This window comes from Mus musculus, chromosome 5 (assembly GCF_000001635.26).
Source record: "Mus musculus strain C57BL/6J chromosome 5, GRCm38.p6 C57BL/6J".
Taxonomy (NCBI): domain Eukaryota; kingdom Metazoa; phylum Chordata; class Mammalia; order Rodentia; family Muridae; genus Mus; species Mus musculus.
The window spans coordinates 106681639-106699363 of NC_000071.6; the positions used below are offsets into that span (position 1 = coordinate 106681639).

Consider the following 17725-nt stretch of genomic DNA (forward strand, 5'->3'; position numbering starts at 1 on the left):
CTCCCAACTCTTTTCTTAAGTGTGTAGTGTTTTCAAATTCCCATCCTGTTACTCCATAGTCCACATTTCTATGACTCTTCCTTAATTTCTAAACATTTTACTGTGTTCTTACAGCATTTCTATTTCTACTTTCTTCTCTACCATTTTTGGCCTATTATCAAATATTTGGCGATCCTCAGTTCTAAGAGTAAATACTTCTTTCAAAAGTTGCTCAGAAGCTGTGTACGTAGGTTCCACTACAGTGCAGCCAATCTGAACCATTTACCTGGGTCTTCTGTTATCAATGGAGATTTGTTTTTTCTTTATCACATCAGTGTGCTAGAGGAGGAGGAATTTTCCAGTCTTGCATCTGGGATAGGATCCTGACAGCCACTACTGAGAAGAGAAAATGGGCTGGTATTGATTCCTAGTGCAGCGTGTAGCTATCTGGTCTACCGTCTCTGAGTTCAGGTATGATATCCTTTCCCTGAGCTGTGCCTAGTTATTCTCATCTACACAGATCTTCCAATACAGAGTAAGAAAAGAAATTTGAAGGGAAAAGATCCATGAGTATTGCCTGTTCACAGACTTACTAGTCCCTGCACCCACCAACTCACAACCAACTCTAGGCCCCTTCCACTGAGCATTAGCAGGTCTCTCTACAAGGGCCGTCACCGCTTGCCGCCAAGGTCTACTTCAGCGGTGGTGGAATGCTGATACTAAACGGCTCTGTAACCGACCACGTTCACATAAAGGATGCTACTGCTTTCACGTCCGAGCAAAGCACAGTGGTTACTTTGGTTACTACCACTTAGCACTGAGTTTTACTACACTGCAGTAAAATAACAGTCCATAGAATGGACTTCTATAAACTTAAAACCCTCTTTGAGGCCAATATACAACCTTCTTTAAAAGATTTCTATGCAGGAGCAACAAGTGCTCAAAATCCACAAGTCACCTCTCCAACCCCCAATAGAAAACTTTCCAAAACATTTTTTAATAAAACAGAAGGAATCACAGGAATTTGAGAAAATACATTTATATTCAAATCGTTCCGGTCTTTATCTTTAGTTATGGTTTACTTGACTTATAAAATTCGAAAGGCAAATTAAAATCCAACCCTAGGGTGGTTATCAACTTGAGAAATATTGTTTATGTCTCAAAGCTATTTTTTAATCACAAATTTAAGCCTAGAACTGTGTTTAATGCACTGAATAATGAAACAATTAAATTCCTCTTTCACTCAATCAGTTTAGCACAGAGGTATCATCCGTTTGCTTTTGTGTTTTAGTATGGTTTTTCCATTTTTTCTTTTCATCATTAGTTATCACTTGTTAAAAACACAGCAAGGCCAGGCAGAGTGCCACAAGCCTTTAATTCCAGCTTGAGCCAGGCCAGCTTAGTTTACAGAGTGAGATCCTGCCTTAAACAGAGAGGTGGGGAGGGGAAGGAAAAGGGAAAGGAAACTAAAGAAAAAACAAAACAAAATCCAGCAAATTTTTAATGGATAAGGAGTAGAAATCAATTCTGATTGAGTCTCAGGTAATTACATTTGAAAAGAAAACTGGTGAATTGGGCTTAGAACACAAGATAACCAGGAGGCAGCCAGAAAAACAATTCCCCTAGCAAACGGTGTCTACCTAGAGTGCCACCTTTATAACAGCACAGCAAGCCTAAGGCATTCACCAGATCACACAGGACTTCTGAGATTGCCTCTAGGTCCTCCACCACTCCTAGGCTAAGTGCTTCCACAGAGTTTCTGACAGTCACGTCATGTCCTGGTGCCCTTCACAGGGTGCTGTCTGCTCCTGTGGGTACCCATTTTTCATTACTACTGACAAGGACCCAGGGCCACAGCAAGCATGCCAGTGGTCTGCAACTCCCACAGCTCAGGAGCCACAGAGGCGGGAGTGAGACCTGAGAAAAGCTTTGCTTCCTGGTGCCCACACACACTCAGAGTGGTTGTCTGCTGCCTCTCCTCACCCATCCAATCTATAGGAACTCCCAGGTTGAAAAATATAGATGAAACCTCTAGTTTCCACTTGACAGCAAGGGAAATGTCTTTCCTTTAGTTGATTTGGGGGACAACAGGTAATTCAGACACTCAAATTTAACTATTTTCCCATGTTTCTAAAAGCTTCTGTAAGCTAATACTGTTATGGCTAAAATGTAAGTTTATTTCAAAACTAACATGTCACCAACTTAAAGCTGTTAAGACTCCATTTACTCCAATATTTTTGAACTCTTTAAAAAGCAAAATATTTAAATGTTGTTATGGCTGTAACTTTCATGTTTCTCCTAATTCTATTCCAAGAATAATATTCTACACATACACATTCAATTAAGGAGCTTTTAAAAATTCTAGTAAAGATAAATGATCTGAACTATAAAAACACGTACCAGTCATGGAAGTAAACGTGCGTATCTCTGTCTAATGCTGAGCACAGGCATAGCTCAGAGGCAGACCTGACCAAGCGTGAGACCTGACTTCTTCCCACCTCTAGTGCAGGGCTAAGTGTCTCCAAGTGCTCTACATTTTCAAAATAGGTACCTATTTAATAATGATGGCCCAGATAATTAACTTTAACTATTGCCTGGTTTTCTATCAGCTCTTATATCAATTATCTCTTACACTATGACTAAAGTGCTTTTTAAATTAAAATTCAGCATCACATTCCATTGAACTCAAATATTTCATTCAAAATTCAATCATTACAGTACAACTTTCTTGGGTATCAATGTGGGTTTTGTTTTTGGAGAAAGGTCTGTGTAGCCCTGACTGTCTTGGAGCTCACTATGTAGACCAGGCTAGTCTCAAGTGTTCTTACACCAAACTTAACAAAAACTCAAGTCACTGAGTCTTTTATGGAAAAAAACCATGTATTCTAAAATTTATAACTAAGGGCTAGAAAGATGGCTCAGTGCTCTTCCAAAGGTCCCAAGTTCAATTCCCAGCATCTGTATGGCAGCTTACAATGCCTGATGCTATCTTCTGGTGTGCAGATATACATGCAGAAAAGTACCCATATCTATATAGATGGATAAATTTTTAAAATTTATAGCTCAAATGTAAACTCTATCACCAACTAAATAGTTGAATGGCAGAAAATAGTAACATTGTTCCACTTTGTGAATAGTACCCTGGTATGTATATGTTCCTGTGAGTGCATGTGTTCTGTCTGGTCATTTATTCACAGGTGTGCCTGCCTGTAGAGGCTGGAGATGTCCTGAAGCTTGTCAATTCAGCTAGACTGACACTGGCCTGGAAAGGAGCTCCACAGACCCACCTGTCTCCTCAATCACCACCCCACTCCACCCATACACACACCTCTCCTTCACACACACACCTCTCCTTCACACACACACCTCTCCTTCACACACACACACCCCTCCCCCCTTTTTTCCTCTCCTCCCCCACAGGAACTTGAAACTACAAATGCACAAATCTGTACTCAGCATTTATCAAATTCAAGTCTTCACCCTTGTGTTACTCACCAAGCCACTTCTCCAGCACCATGTGGCTCAGTTTTAATTTAGCTCTGTACTACTTGATTAGGAGCCTCACCAGTTCATATTATCAATTGGGTTTTGTTGTTGTTGTTGTTTTGTTTTCTAAAATCCATCTTCTGCTGGATGTGGTGACACACAGCATTTGGGAAGTAGAGGCAAGTACATATCTGTGCATGTAAAGTTGACTTCATCTACATGGTGAGTTTAAGGCAGCATCTGGAAAACTGGTCTCAGAAGCATACCTACCACCCATCCTCTCTCTTAGTGCCTCTGCCTCCTCTGCTCTGCTCTGCCTAGCCCTGCAGCTTCACCACCTCCCCAAGTATATTCTCCCTACCTTTTTTTCTTTTTCATAGAATTCTGGTCAATCAATGATCAGTGAAACCTTTTACTTCAATTCTCCAAGGAAAATTTCAGATCCTTCCAGTTCAGGCTACAATGTATCAAGTTTATTCGTGTTACCTTTGTTTTAAAATTAATTCTAGTAAAGAAAAATTACTACATCCTATAATTCCCACCTCCGACTTTCTCTGAACTACCATTTCTCCCTGCTAAGTCCTTGTATCTCATAGCACTTCTTCAAAATGTAGGTACAACACTAGTTTACAAAACAGCTTTACTAAACAATCCACACACATTTACACAGCTCTGCAGAGCACCCTCAGCAGACACTGAATCAACTGCACAACCACCCTAGATGAAGACAATGCAGGGCAGCTGCAGCATAGCTGTGTTTTCTGGGTTTGTTAATTATTTCGGGTCTTTAACAAATAGTTGGTCGAAGAAGCTGTAAGATTTTGGATTTCCATAGAGAAAATTACTTTTTAGTCCAGATTTCTGCCCTGCCTCTATTTTTTAAAAGTATAAGCACAGATTGCCAATTCCAATTGATGTAAACAAAACTTTTAAAACATAATAAATAACATAAATAACGTATTCTATCACTCCAGGTTCAAATACATGTGGTAGGCAGATTTCCCCTATAAACCATATCACTCTTACTGATATTGTAATTTTTTAAAGATTTATTATTATATCTAAGTACAATGTAGCTGTCTTCAGATGCACCAGAAGAGGGCATCAGATCTCATTACAGATGGTTGTGAGCCACCATGTGGTTGCTGGGATTTGAACTCAGGACCTTCGGAAGAGCAGTCGTGCTCTTAACCACTGAGCCATCTCTCCAGCCCCCGATATTGTAATTTTTAACTCTGTAACGTTTATAGATTTGTTCTGCATTTAATCTCCCTGGCTCCGACTTTGATTTTTGTTGCATCTCCTGCTTGTTTGTCAAGGTAGGCTGCTCAGGCTCAGGTACAATTCAAAGTGTGACATACTGACCTTCAACTAGAAAATTCAACAAAACACATGCTACAGTAAAAACTATTTTTTGCAATAAAAAGTTTCAAACAGTTAAAAAAAATAAGGCTATGAAAAGTGGAGCATGCCATAATACAAACAATGTTTCTGAAAACAAAATCAACTTTCTCAAAACCAAACTCACAAATGGTTATCACACAACACAGTGACATAAAACACATTCTTCAGGTTTTCTACACAAAAGCTTCAATGGCATCCAAATTATTTTGTGAATTCCTAAATCCAGTACAAAAAGACCCCCACCTTTATAAAAATCTTAACATTTTGAAGTCAAAGCATGTACTTTAATGTCTGGTCTACCCAACTGTACATTAGCCCTAGTCGCCTACCCTAAGAACATACAGCAGATACAGTTAGCCATCTCTTCAAGACAACTATGCAAATTCTCAAGAGCAGCAATATATTAAATACATTTATTCAAAGCAAAAGACAAAAACAAAAAACAAAAACAAAAACAAAAATTTTCACATGGAATACAAATTTTTATTCATTAGCTCAAACACATTCATAATCTAAATATTAATAATAAAATATTTTATGGCAATTTCTACAGAATATACAAAACATCCATTCTTCAAAACTAAGTATAATAAAATATAAAGATGCATATTTTCTTTACTATATACCTTTACAATTCTAAGTCTTCTAGATTTCAGGGAAAAAGAAATTTTCTCCAAAGCACCAGCTTAATATAACCTTAGGACTTAATATAAGCTTATTATAAGACTTCCACTGCTTAGCATTAATGAGTAACAGTCATGTAATTACTGCTTCCAACTGAAGAGAAAAGTCAAACAGTGTAAGCAAAAATCATGATAAACAATACATTTCTCCATTTCTTCCTTCTTTCTGTGGAGATGAGGGGTGGGGAGGAGGGTTGAGACAGGCTAGCGTGGCCCAAGATGGCCTCATTAACCTTGCAGCCAGAAGTTGACCTTCAATTCCCAATCCCATGTGCTAGGGTAACAGGCCAACATCATCCTGGCCAGCAGTCCCATCACAATGTTTAGTTGGTAAAGCTTCCTTTATAGCTTTTAACTATTTATACTCATATGCAACAGCCTATAAACTTAGGCTCCAGTTATTCATAGGATAACAACAAATGCCAGAATCCTTTTACTTAAGAGGTAAGATATTTAAATTGTAAAACAAGTACAATTTGTTACTACCTCCACAATTACAGTAAGAAATCGTCAAATACCTTATTAAGCTCCCTGAAAAACCTCACAGTTAATCTAGAAGTAACTATTAAAAAGGGTCCAAGAGGCATCAATTAAAGGGACAATCCACATACTTCTTGTCTATATGCATAAATAATACTATAATGAAAAGACAGCTGTTATCTGTAGGGGAAATTCGAATCTCTAAATTCTAAATAAACTTCCAGGTCATAACATTAACCACTAAAGGATTACTGCCAGTAAAAAAGCAGAGACGCTCTTCTCCAACATAAACCACAATGGGGGTAAAAAGCCATCTTACCAAGTGTCATCTGACTTAGGTCTAAAGTCATACAATGGCAAGCAAGGACATAAGACTCATTAACTCTTCCCACCCTTCATAAGAAAGCTAGGTATGCCATCAATAAGTTCAGAGACAAAGCCAACCTAGGTGATGAAAGGTCAGAACGCTGGCTCTGTCTGACAGGGAATTACGGCAAGGCAATACACAACACCTTTTTTAGTGCAGAAATGTTGTTATGTTTTGAAATACAGAGTATAGGCTAGCCTTGAACCCACAGAGATCTACCTGCCTCTATAAAAGTGCTAGAATTAGAAAAAAATTTTAAAGATTGTATTTGTGTATGTGTATGTGTGTGTATGTGTGTGTGTGTGTGTGTGTGTGTGTGTATGTGTGTGTGTGTGTGTGTGTGTGTGTGTGTGTGTGTGTATGTGTGTGTACACACATGCACCCACAGAGTACTCTGGAGCCTGAGGTTAGTAGTTGTGAATATCCTGATATGGGTGCTGGGAACTGAACCCAGATTCTCTGGAAGAATGGCAAGTGCTCTTAGCCATTGAGCCACCGCTCCAGCCCCTGCAAAAAATGTCCATTCTCATGATCTAGATTTTAGGGAAAAAGCTACCTTTGTATATTCTTTGGTATTTAATAGATTTGGATTAAGCTTTGCCTAAATAAAGCATTTTAAAACAAATCACTGTAAATCACTAAAATCTATTCCTTATTTTTCAATCTTCTTGATCAGTTGCCATCACACAACATTATCCTCTACACGCCTTTGGTATTTTTTCAGCATTTTACTTATTCTGCACTGGTATTAATTCTCCTAAATACCAGCCTAATATTCATAAAGTAACTAGTAGATTATGCACATGCCACTATATAATTATTAGCCTGTGTCTCTATACCTTACATATCCTAACCCAGAATTCCAATATATCAGTTGGGTACAATGCTTTAAATTTCATCCCTATTTTTAAGTGACATTCTGAGTTCTCAGGCATTCCTTTTTCTCAACCGCATTTAATTAAATTTCAACTTGACACTTTCTCCAGACCCTAGAAACGACTTTCTATACCCACACGTCCAATTCAGTAACAGTATGTGTCTAGTCTAAATAGAAATATGTGCTTTATGTCTGTAGTAGCATGTGATTTTAAAGATTTGATATGGATATCGAATGTAAATATTTCAGTTATATATTAGAACAGCATTTTGGATATACTGGATTGAAATATATTTACATTTTGGCCAATTTCTTATTTCAGTGTGACTACAATTTAAACTCTTATAACTCACCTCTATTGTGCAGTACTGACCTGTACTGAGAGTCACGTGGAGACCAGAAGCTGGAGTGTCCCCTCAACTGCTCTACCCTAGGTCTCTCACTAACCAGGAACTTACAGACTTGACTAGACTGGCTGCTCGCAAGCCCCGAGAATTAACCTGTCTATACCACCCCAGCCCTGGAATTATGGGTACACACTGTCATGCCTTTTCTCTTTCAAATTGACAGAAATTGCCTCTGTGTGTGTGGGGGGGGGGGGGGGAGGGGTTATACACACATACACATATATGAAATATATATATTGTAGAATAGCTAAACTAAACTTAAGGTATATAATAGCTCACACATTTATAACAGTAAGAGCATCTAAAATGTACAACATCCAGGAATAAAATACTAACCCACAATTGTAATACCCCACAGATTATCTTTGAATATGTGAAATTTTTCCTCCAAAAGAGGTAAAAGTAAATATAGCTATTGTTTGTAAAACAATTCCTTAAAAATAATCTAATGTACCTCTGATTTTTAAAATTACAGCTCTTTGTTATTTTGTTGTTTTTGAGATAAAGGTTCATTCACTGTGTAACCCAGGATAGCCTAGAGCTTACTATGTAACCAAACACTTAACCTTGACTTACTAAGCTCTGGAATTAGAGGCATAGGCCTATACTTGCCTATTTTTAATATTATCTTAATGATTTTTAACAAAGATTATGGCATTTTAGAGAATAAAGATACAAGAGAGCCCAGCATGGTGGTGCACGCCTTTAATCCCAGCACTTTTGAGGCAGAGGCAGGCGTATTTCTGAGTTCGAGGTCAGCCTGATCTACAAAGTGAGTTCCAGGACAGCCAGGGCTACACAGAGAAACCCTGTCTCGAAAAACCAAAAAAAACAAACAAAAAAGATACAAGAGAAACTAATTTCAGATGGCTACATTCAGTATGTCATGTACACTTTACCTATATCTAATTTTGAATTAAATGTCCTCCACAGAGCATGAAAGCATGATTAAACTTGTAGCAATCCTAGTCCACTGAGATTCTGTTATAATTAATTTTATGCATCTTAGTCACTCAGCAAAGAAAAAGCAGCTTCAATTTTGGCCAATATCATCATACCAATATCCAGCTATTGAGACAAAGAGCCTTTATACAATGGTCATAATTAACCATAATGGGCATCAAGATACTACTTAAAATAAGAATAGGCAGAAAATGCTTCTTATACTGCAGAGTTTTAGAACCAGGAGATAAGCACTATACAAGAGGGTAAAGAGATGGACAGACACACACAAGCTGAGAAGATAAAAGCGTCCCATCTCTGGGATCAAATTCAAACCTGGTGACCTGTTAACTATAATGCTTTAACTCTGAGTTATTTCCTTATATGTAAAGTGGAGATATATATACCTCGTTAGCATCACAGAAACACATAATAGACAAATTTCACTTTATATGAATTTCATTACTCTATGATGGTGCTAGGATCAGAGGCAACGTTTCAGGCCAGGAGTGATGGAAGACTTGTTCCCAGCACGTGGAAGGCAGCAGGAAGGTCAAGGTCGCCCTCAGCTACATGATGAAGTGGGCTCCAGCATGGACGACATGAGACCCTGTCTGGAAAAAGATTATTCAGGACTTTTCCTGATTCTTTAAATTGCCAAAAACAACTTATAAATATAAATAAAACATTTCATCTTTACATATCTCCTTGTGTAAAATAAAAAATTTACTAGCTTGTACAAGATTGTTTAGCTTAAGAATTTGTGTCTGTGATGGAGAAAAAGAATATTAAAAAGGGGAAAAGATAGCATCATATTAAATAGGGGTGGGGGGACAGAAAAAAAAAAAGAGGAAAATGGGCAAAGAAATGCTCTATTCAGAGAAATTAAAAACCCCACTCTGGAAAGATCTCATTTCCTGCCTCACCTGTTTTTGTGTGTGTGTTTCTAGGTGGTGACATTGTATACATGTTTATGGAGGTGAGAGGTTAGCATCAGGTCTTCAATAGCTCTCCATCTTTACTTTTTTGAGACAGGGTTTCCCCTGATCCTGAAACTCAAGATCCAGTTTCTGGGAATAGGTCTTCACTGGCCTATTACTGGGGTGACTCACAGGCACATACCTCAGCTGGTTTTTACATGGGTACTGAGAATGTCATTCAGGGTCCCCATGCTTGCCATCTCCCTAGGGTGTTTGTGTGTGCTCGTGCACGTGTTTGTGTGTTACACTGAAACACACATAACCAACTTACCCTCTTTCCTCTAATGGTCACAGCCACATGATCAAAATGTTAAAGGACAGTAATGAAGTTCAGAATGGTGTAAACAGAGGCATTGACACTAAAAAGTAGTCACTCCCAAGTCTCTGCTCATCCACTTTCAGTAAGTGGAGAATCATGAATTTTGACCTGGTTACAGGTTTTACTCTATGATCAGAGGAGGTACACTTGTATGCCTGCTCTAAGATGCTTTTAACATTCTCATTTTTGTAAATATAGCCTAAAAACAGGACATTTACAAAAGCCAGCAATTCTAACCCTACCACAATAAGAACTGAGTTCCTGTAGGAATGCACAATGACAGTTAACTACTGTTGATTAGGAGAGCTAACTTTACTTGACTTCTACAATAGATGGTGATGTTAGATCTACTCAGTGCTTGCAGTGTGAGTGTGAACATTGCCAGTTTCACCTGAAGGTTCACATTGCTAAACTTTTCTCTCTCCCTGCCTCAGCTGATTCTGTATGCGCATGCTTACAGACACACTTTAAATCTATCAGTATTAGCAAATGCAATCAGTTCCAACTCCAGCAAGATTTTCCTCTAAACCTTCATAAACCATTTGCAAATAAATTGGGAACCACTTCCCTCTCCAATTAATGGTGGTCTGATACTAAAAAACAGAAAGCATGTGTATGTGTGTCCGCAAGTAAACACCATGGAGGAAGAGTCAAAGACTGAAATAACTGAGCAAGGAGTGGTACTGTATTGGGTCCCAGCACCTGTCTTACACACCTTCAACCCCACGCAGAGGCAAGAGGATCTCTGAGTTCTAGGCAAGCCTGGTACGTACAGAGTTACAGGACAGCCAGAGCTACGTGGAGAGACAAAACAAAAACTTTTAAGTTCAATACCTGATAGAATACAGGTAAGCACGTCTGGTAAAAGGTGCTTTAGTCCCAAGACTCGTCCACCCTGGGTTTCTCTAACGCTGCACAGGAAGGGAGTGGTATGCATGCTAAGAAAGGCACATTCCATAAAGACTGTCAGACCTCAACTCTACACACTCTATGTTAATGGAACCAAGTGCCATAGAATGAATCACTTATCTAGACTTTTACTTATGAAACTACAGACCCAAGAATCCTCAACAATTCCCTACAGATAGAAAAGTCTGTCAAAGATTAGCAGAGGCAATCTCAAGACAATCTAGCCTAATCTAGCCTCCTTCCCCAACCTCAACAAAGTCACTCTTTTTCCTCTTGAAATCTCATCGTTTCTTCTAAGAGAGCAACCGTTATATCACAGGACTTCTTGTTAATATCGACCAACTGGGAGGGGATTTTGGGAGACCAAGAAGATGGGACTGTAGGGGCCATGGAACTTTATAACCCAGGTAGGCCTCAAATTCACAATCCTGCCTTAGCTACACCAGTGAGAGAACTGCTAGTGTGGGCTTCCAAGCCTGGCAAGTCTCAAATCTCAAGAGATCTACAATTTAAAAACACAGATGCATACAAACCCCATCATCACCTAAGAGTTCCAGGTTAAGTTCAAACACGCAACCCCACAGGTCAACTACGGAGGGCTGAGAAAAACCAAGGAGCAGAGAAACCGAGACCTTCAGACACCAGAAAAGATCCTTTCACACAGACTCCATGCCCTGATGAAACACTCAACTAAATGTGGTGTTCCACCCTCCAGATCTGATGAGGTACTTGTTTGTGTAAGAGAAGAGAGATACTTCAGCCAACCAGCAGGGTGAGCTATCGCTAGAATCAGTCATTTTCAAAATCTCCCAAAATTCAATGACATAAATGGTAGTACTAAAAGCAGCTATCTCCTTCTAGTCACAAACAGCACCTTTAGGACTACAACTCATAAACTGTCCAATGTTTACACATACAAAATACATCTATACCAGATAAATGCAGAAAAACAATGACCTCATAAATATCCAAATTACAAAATCCACCATTAACCCCATTGTTAATTTTAAATCTTTCTTTTTAATTTTCTAACAGGACTGTAAACCACTCAGAATGTTCTATAAACTCAGAATAGACAACTTGACAAGCCAACTTCTACACACCAAGTCTCTACTGTGTGGCTGGTACACTTAGCAAGTAACCCTTTTCCTCCCAGTCACACTGTGAGAAGAGTCCGGACTCTTAATCCTACACAGTAACAGTGCCTTTGGTATAATAGACCTTCCACCATTTGTGTCTCTCAAGCTTTTCTTCTGCTACCCAAGCTCTCCTAGAACTTGAACAAACTCAAAAACCTGGAAGGCAATTAAGGCATGCAGGTGACACTCACTGTATAATTACAAAATAACTCAAAGTAACCCTAATTAGTGCAAGACTAAGTGTAATCAAATACACACAGGGTTGAAAATTGTGAACTAGCCTTTCAGCCCTCTTAGAGTAAATTAAAAAGCACTGTAAATGACCCACACAAGCCTCACACCAAGCAGCACTGTGAACTCCACCATGAGTGATCTCACCGCTTGTTGCATTTCCTAAGACTTGTACTAGCAGTAGCTGGTCTTAAAAAGTCACTTAAATAGTAGTGTGAGAGGCCTATGTGTTTATCCAACAAAATGGCATTACCAAGTGAGAGATACTAGCGTGGCCTTCAACATTCCTTGGACTTTCGCAGCAGTAACAGCAATTATCTCCAACTTTCCAAGATTAGTTATCAAGCATGTTCCTTGTTTTTAACTTTTACATTTCTGGGTCATGTCAGTGTTGGAAAGTGCTCAAAATATATACATAAGCAGCACTGCTAAAAATTACATAACATTAAATGTATTGTCTCAGAAGGTCTCACTAATGACACTTTAATTAACGGGTATGCTCAGTAATGCCCCTTGTTTTTAAAACCACTACCAGGTGCTAACAAAACTAGAACTAGGGTAGGAGTTAGAGACCGTCTTCCATCCCAGCATTAACTCGCTCACTACAGGGCTAAGGCCATGAGTAAGAACAGTAGCTCTTGGCCATCTTCCTTTCTAATACTGTATGATCCAGGGGACACATCTGATTGTTAGCATATCTCCTGCCTCCTAATACAAAACTTCTCTGTATTTGAAAGAAAGCTAAGAAACGAGGAAAACTAAAGTTTTAAGTAATGTTAAAAAGTTTAAAGATCTAGCTGGGCGGTGGTGGTGCACGCCTTTGATCCCAGCACTCCAGCACTTGGGAGGCAGAGGCAGGCAGATTTCTGAGTTCGAGGCCAGCCTGGACTACAAAGTGAGTTCCAGGACAGCCAGGGCTATACAGAGAAACCCTGTCTCAGAAAAAAAAAAAAGAAAAAAAAAAAAATTCAAAGATCTAAAGGTGTAATATTCCTTCATGTGATTATATTAATGGCACATACAAGGCACCAGCTCTTTTGGAATTCACACTTCAGTATTACTTGAAATACAATGCATGATGCAAACACAATATAAAGTACTTAAAACTTTTTACAGCCATATTTTCAACAGCAACATACAAACTGCATTAGTACCAGTCAAGCACTCAGGTTTCACCAGTTTAAAGGTCTACACTGAATTATAACTTCAATATAGAATCTCCATTTCTTTCTTACCAAACCTACTGGAAATAAGGTACAGCTGTATAGCTGACACCTAGTTCCCTAGATACTTACACATGGCCCTGAAGCAGGTTTTCTTGATCTGGGGAACTTTAGTTGTTTAGGTTCTGAAACACTTTCCTTCGTGGGGCCAAAATTAACTAAACTACAACACGATTAAGGCAAATCCAACACATCTCCCAGATGCAGTAAACTTGGCATCAGTCAGGACTGGCCACAACACGTGATGGTGTTTGGATACTTCTGTGGAAATTAACTTGTGCACACAACAGGACCAACATCATTTCAGGGCCACAAGCCGTGGGCATCCCCTCGTTGAGTTTTATCACATAAAATTTGAAAGCTAATACGAAAGTTTTATAACAACTACATTTAAGTCAGTATTATTTTAACAGTTGAAGAGAACTTTTCCACTAATGTCGCTAAACCATGGATGGATCCCAACACGAGAGTCGTCTGTGGAAGTCTCGCAACAAGAAACCACCTAAGTTTCCAATCACGGGGAAGGGTCTGGGACAACTCATCTTCATGTTCTCGGGAGGAGTGGACGGAGCACACACCTGCTTTCCTCTGGCAGAGATTAAGCTCCCAGGGACACAAAGGCCAGGGAATCAGACCTGGAGAGGCAAAAAGCTTTAGCTAGATACCCACCAAGCCCCGTGGCCACCCAAACACTTCGAGTGTTTTTTTTTCTTTTTTTTTCTTTTTTTTTTACCTCTTGGAGTTACTTCTCAGGCACTTAGCGGCACAAGATGTTGCAGACCAGTGGGAAGAAGGGGAAGGCTATGCGCTCTGGTCCCAAAGTCAGGGGAGGGGTGTGGACAGTTACCTCCAGGGCCGGGGCTACAGGCCCGGACAGAGTAGCCTAGCCGCGCACGGGGCGCCGCCTGACTGCTCTCGGACCGCCCCCGTTACTCGGGGAGTTACAATGGCGACCGCAGGGCTCCCCGGACCTCCGGGTCTCGGCCCCCTTCCCCCTACCGCTCACTGGCTGCTCCGCTACATGTGACTAAACAAAACCCCCCGAGTCCAGAGCCCGGCTCGGCCCCTTTGTGTCCGCCACCGGATCCGCCGCCGCCGCAGCGGAAAGGCACCCCCCGCCCCGCGCGCCCGCCTCCGAGTCCCGCCCCGCGGCGGCCGCCGCCGCTCACCTAAGGTTCCGCGGCCCCCCGCGACCGCCGCCTCCCGGACCCCGCGGCCCGGGCTCCTTGTGCAGCAGCAACTCCGCCTCCTCGGCAGCAGCCGCCATCTTAGCCTGTGCGGCAAAACGCGTCCTTTCCGAGGGTTGGGAGCCAGCCTAGGGCGTAGCTCCCCGGGCCCGAGCGCCGCGGGCCGGGTCCCCCCACAACTTCTTCCGCCACCCTCAGTCCCGCCACCGCCTCAGCCCGGACGTCCGAAACGCGGCCGGGGCCGGGGCTAATCCGACCGAATAAGACCCCCGAAACTCACAGTTTGGTGCCGTGTGCGTCAAACCGGGGCGACGTTGGGAGCGCGCGGCGTCCCCGCGTCACACGCCGCTCTGTACGCTACTCGGCTCCAACGGCCCCCTCCGCTCCCCGCTTCTCGCCTCCGGCCTCGGTTCCCACGGCGCAGGCGCGCGGCTTTCCCGCCTCTGCCTGGCCGCCGGCCGCCGGGGGAAGCCAGCGAGGCGCGCCCGTGCTCTCGGGCCGCCGGAGCTCCCGTGCCAATCAGACCCACGGGGGGCGGCAGCAACGCTGCACCGCTGCTCTCCCGTGCCAAAACCAAACAAGGTCACCTCCCCCAGCGGTGACCTAACCACTCCGGAGGAGGTTCCCGCCCCAAAGTAGGCACGCTCCAAATATGGTGGCGACCAAACTCTGCAAGACCCAAGTACCAGGAATGCCTAGGCCCTTTAAGGTGGAATAGGCCCATCTCTGGTGTCTGCAATCGCTAGTTTGCCAAAAACCTGTTCCCTTTTCCAGCTGTTGAAAGAACCAGCAACATATATCAGGCCTACCTTGGAGAACTGGCACAGACAGGTTTTATGATGTTAAACAGGCCAGGTGGCAAAAGCATCAGGTATAGAAATTCAGTTACCCAGACAAGACACCCAAAAAGAAGGCCCGGATTTGGGTTCCTTGGACTCTGCAAGGGCAGATTCTGCACTAAGGAACATGCCTTGATTGTCCAAATTGGAGTCATGCAAAGAGACGTCAGAAATGCTGGTTAACTCTTCAGGTAATCAATAGATTCCCCAGAGGGTCTTCTAAATCTCCCTTTTAACAAGCATTCAGCCATGGGCTTCTGAGGGAAGCAGCGCACTAATTAGAGGTATTCGCTTTGCTTTTGAACCGAGTCAACAAGTTCCTAACCTGTTGAAGGTGAGCTAAACGTTCTAGAATACTCTGATGGGCCTGCCTTACTAAATTCTTTGGTTTCGCTGAACTTTTTCTCATGAAAAACTTTAAAACGTTTTTTAGTAGTTAAGCAGTAATCATGAACTATGCACCTCCAAGCCTTCGAGATATTATTAACATTCACAGGAATACACCATAATTACATTTATTTGTCAAGAATGGGAGTATCTTTCCTGAAAAACGGTGCCTTCAGAAGCAGCAAATGTATCCCAAAGAACGAACATTTCACTATCCACTCTAATTATTTCGCTTGCTAGTAACTGCTGACAACTAGAGTTCATGCTGTGTGTGTGTCAGGCATTCTTGTCACCTGTTCAAGTTCATTACAACCTAAAGTGGCAAAGAGAGATTAGACTGTTGAGCTGTTTCAAAATGAAAGCTTTCCTTCATATATACGAATAGATAGATACACAACAAATAAATCTGTGTCCATTTTCAGCCAACTGCTTGGAGGAGATGCACTTTAGAGACTTATTCTCATCTCATGAGTTTGGGTTTTGCTTGAATGTATGGCTGTGCACCGCATGCTTCATGCCTGGTACCACAGAGTCCAAATGAGCCTCAGGAAGGACCTGAAACTGGAGCTGCAAATGACAGGCCATCATGTGGAAATATCACAAGGGACCTGATCCTGAGTCCCCAGCAAGCACATAAGGTACTCTTGGCCAGTGAGCCATGTCTCCTGACCCACCAGGTCTGTTAACCTGCAGAACTCAAAGGCCTATCACCTGGAACCAAGCCTTGCATACTTCAGGGCACATTTCAGATATATAAAATATATCGATGTATGGGATCTCCAGATACTTTGTGTGTGTGTGTGTGTGTATTCAGATTATATAAAGTGTTGAATAAATGAGTTTCCATAGTTCTAAGAAAAGAGTCTACTTTCATCTTAGTAGGGAGTGGGGAGGTTAAAAACATAAAGCTTTTAAAATTATAAACAAAAGCTCTCATGAGAGTCAGGCACGGTGGTGAGTACCTTTATTCCCAGCACTATGGAGGTGGGGGAATTGCTAATTTGAGGCTAGCCTCGTCTATAAAGAGACTTCCAGAATAGCTAGGGCTACACAAAGAAATCCTGTTGAGAAAAATAAATAAATAAACGAATAAATAACCTCATAAAACAGAAAATAGACTCAGTATGCAAATACTTTCCTATAAAATATATCTAAAGTTTAATTGAACTGGGGAGATGGCCCAGGGGGCAAAGCGCACTGTTCAGTGTGAAGACTAGATGGAGTTCAGATTCCAGAACTCTTGTAAGAGCTGGATGGACATGACATCAGGTCTGTAACTGTAGCCTGTGAGGCTCAGAGACAGGGATCCTTACAGCAAGCTGGCTAGCCAGACTCACTAAATGCTCTTGGTTCAGCAAGAGACACTGCTGAATACATGAGATAGAAAGCAATCAAGGGGGCTGGAGAGATGGCTCGGCGGTTAAGAGCACTGACTGCTCTTCCAGAGGTCCTGAGTTCAAATCCCAGCAAACACACGGTGATTCACAACCGTCTGTAATGGGATCTGATGCCCTCTTCTGGTGTGTCTGAAGACAGCTACAGTGTAGTTATATATAATAAATAAATCTTTAAAAAAAGAAAAAAGAAAGCAATCAAGATGTCATATCAACCTCGGAACTCCACAGGCATGAGCAATCCAGCACGTAGACGTCGTACCACCCTCGGGACTCTAGGCATCCATGTATGCAGGTGCACCCCTCCACATATGTGTAATCACTCACTCAAAAACAAAGGAGCATGTTTACTGTCATTCTCTTTAGCATCTCAAACTCGGATGCTGAGAGAAAGGAACACTGAGCCAGGGAACCTTACACGTAGAACGTTGAAGCAGTGCACACAGAAGGACCTGTTAGTTTTGTTAATTTCAAAATACCACAAGGAAACAA

At 41.5% G+C, this 17725-nt stretch overlaps 1 protein-coding gene across 51 annotated transcripts in view; it reads right to left on the bottom strand.

The window, feature by feature from the left end:
• Zfp644 (zinc finger protein 644) overlaps positions 1-15196 on the bottom strand; it is an 80096-nt gene extending 64900 nt beyond the window's left edge. For 5 of the 51 annotated variants that reach the window (XM_011249516.1, XM_011249524.1, XM_011249512.1 and 2 more), the window contains exons 1-3: positions 14894-15183; positions 13499-14061; positions 9092-9239 (exon numbers count right to left, since the gene is read on the bottom strand). Coding sequence is in view for 1 of the 51 variants with exons in the window: in NM_001363322.1 (NP_001350251.1) it covers positions 9033-9043 (11 nt within the window). In the remaining 50 variants the exon portion in view is untranslated. The other 46 variants (XM_030254682.1, XM_030254688.1, XM_030254678.1 and 43 more) reach the window with 34 other exon arrangements.
• Between the last annotated feature and the right edge of the window lie 2529 nt (positions 15197-17725).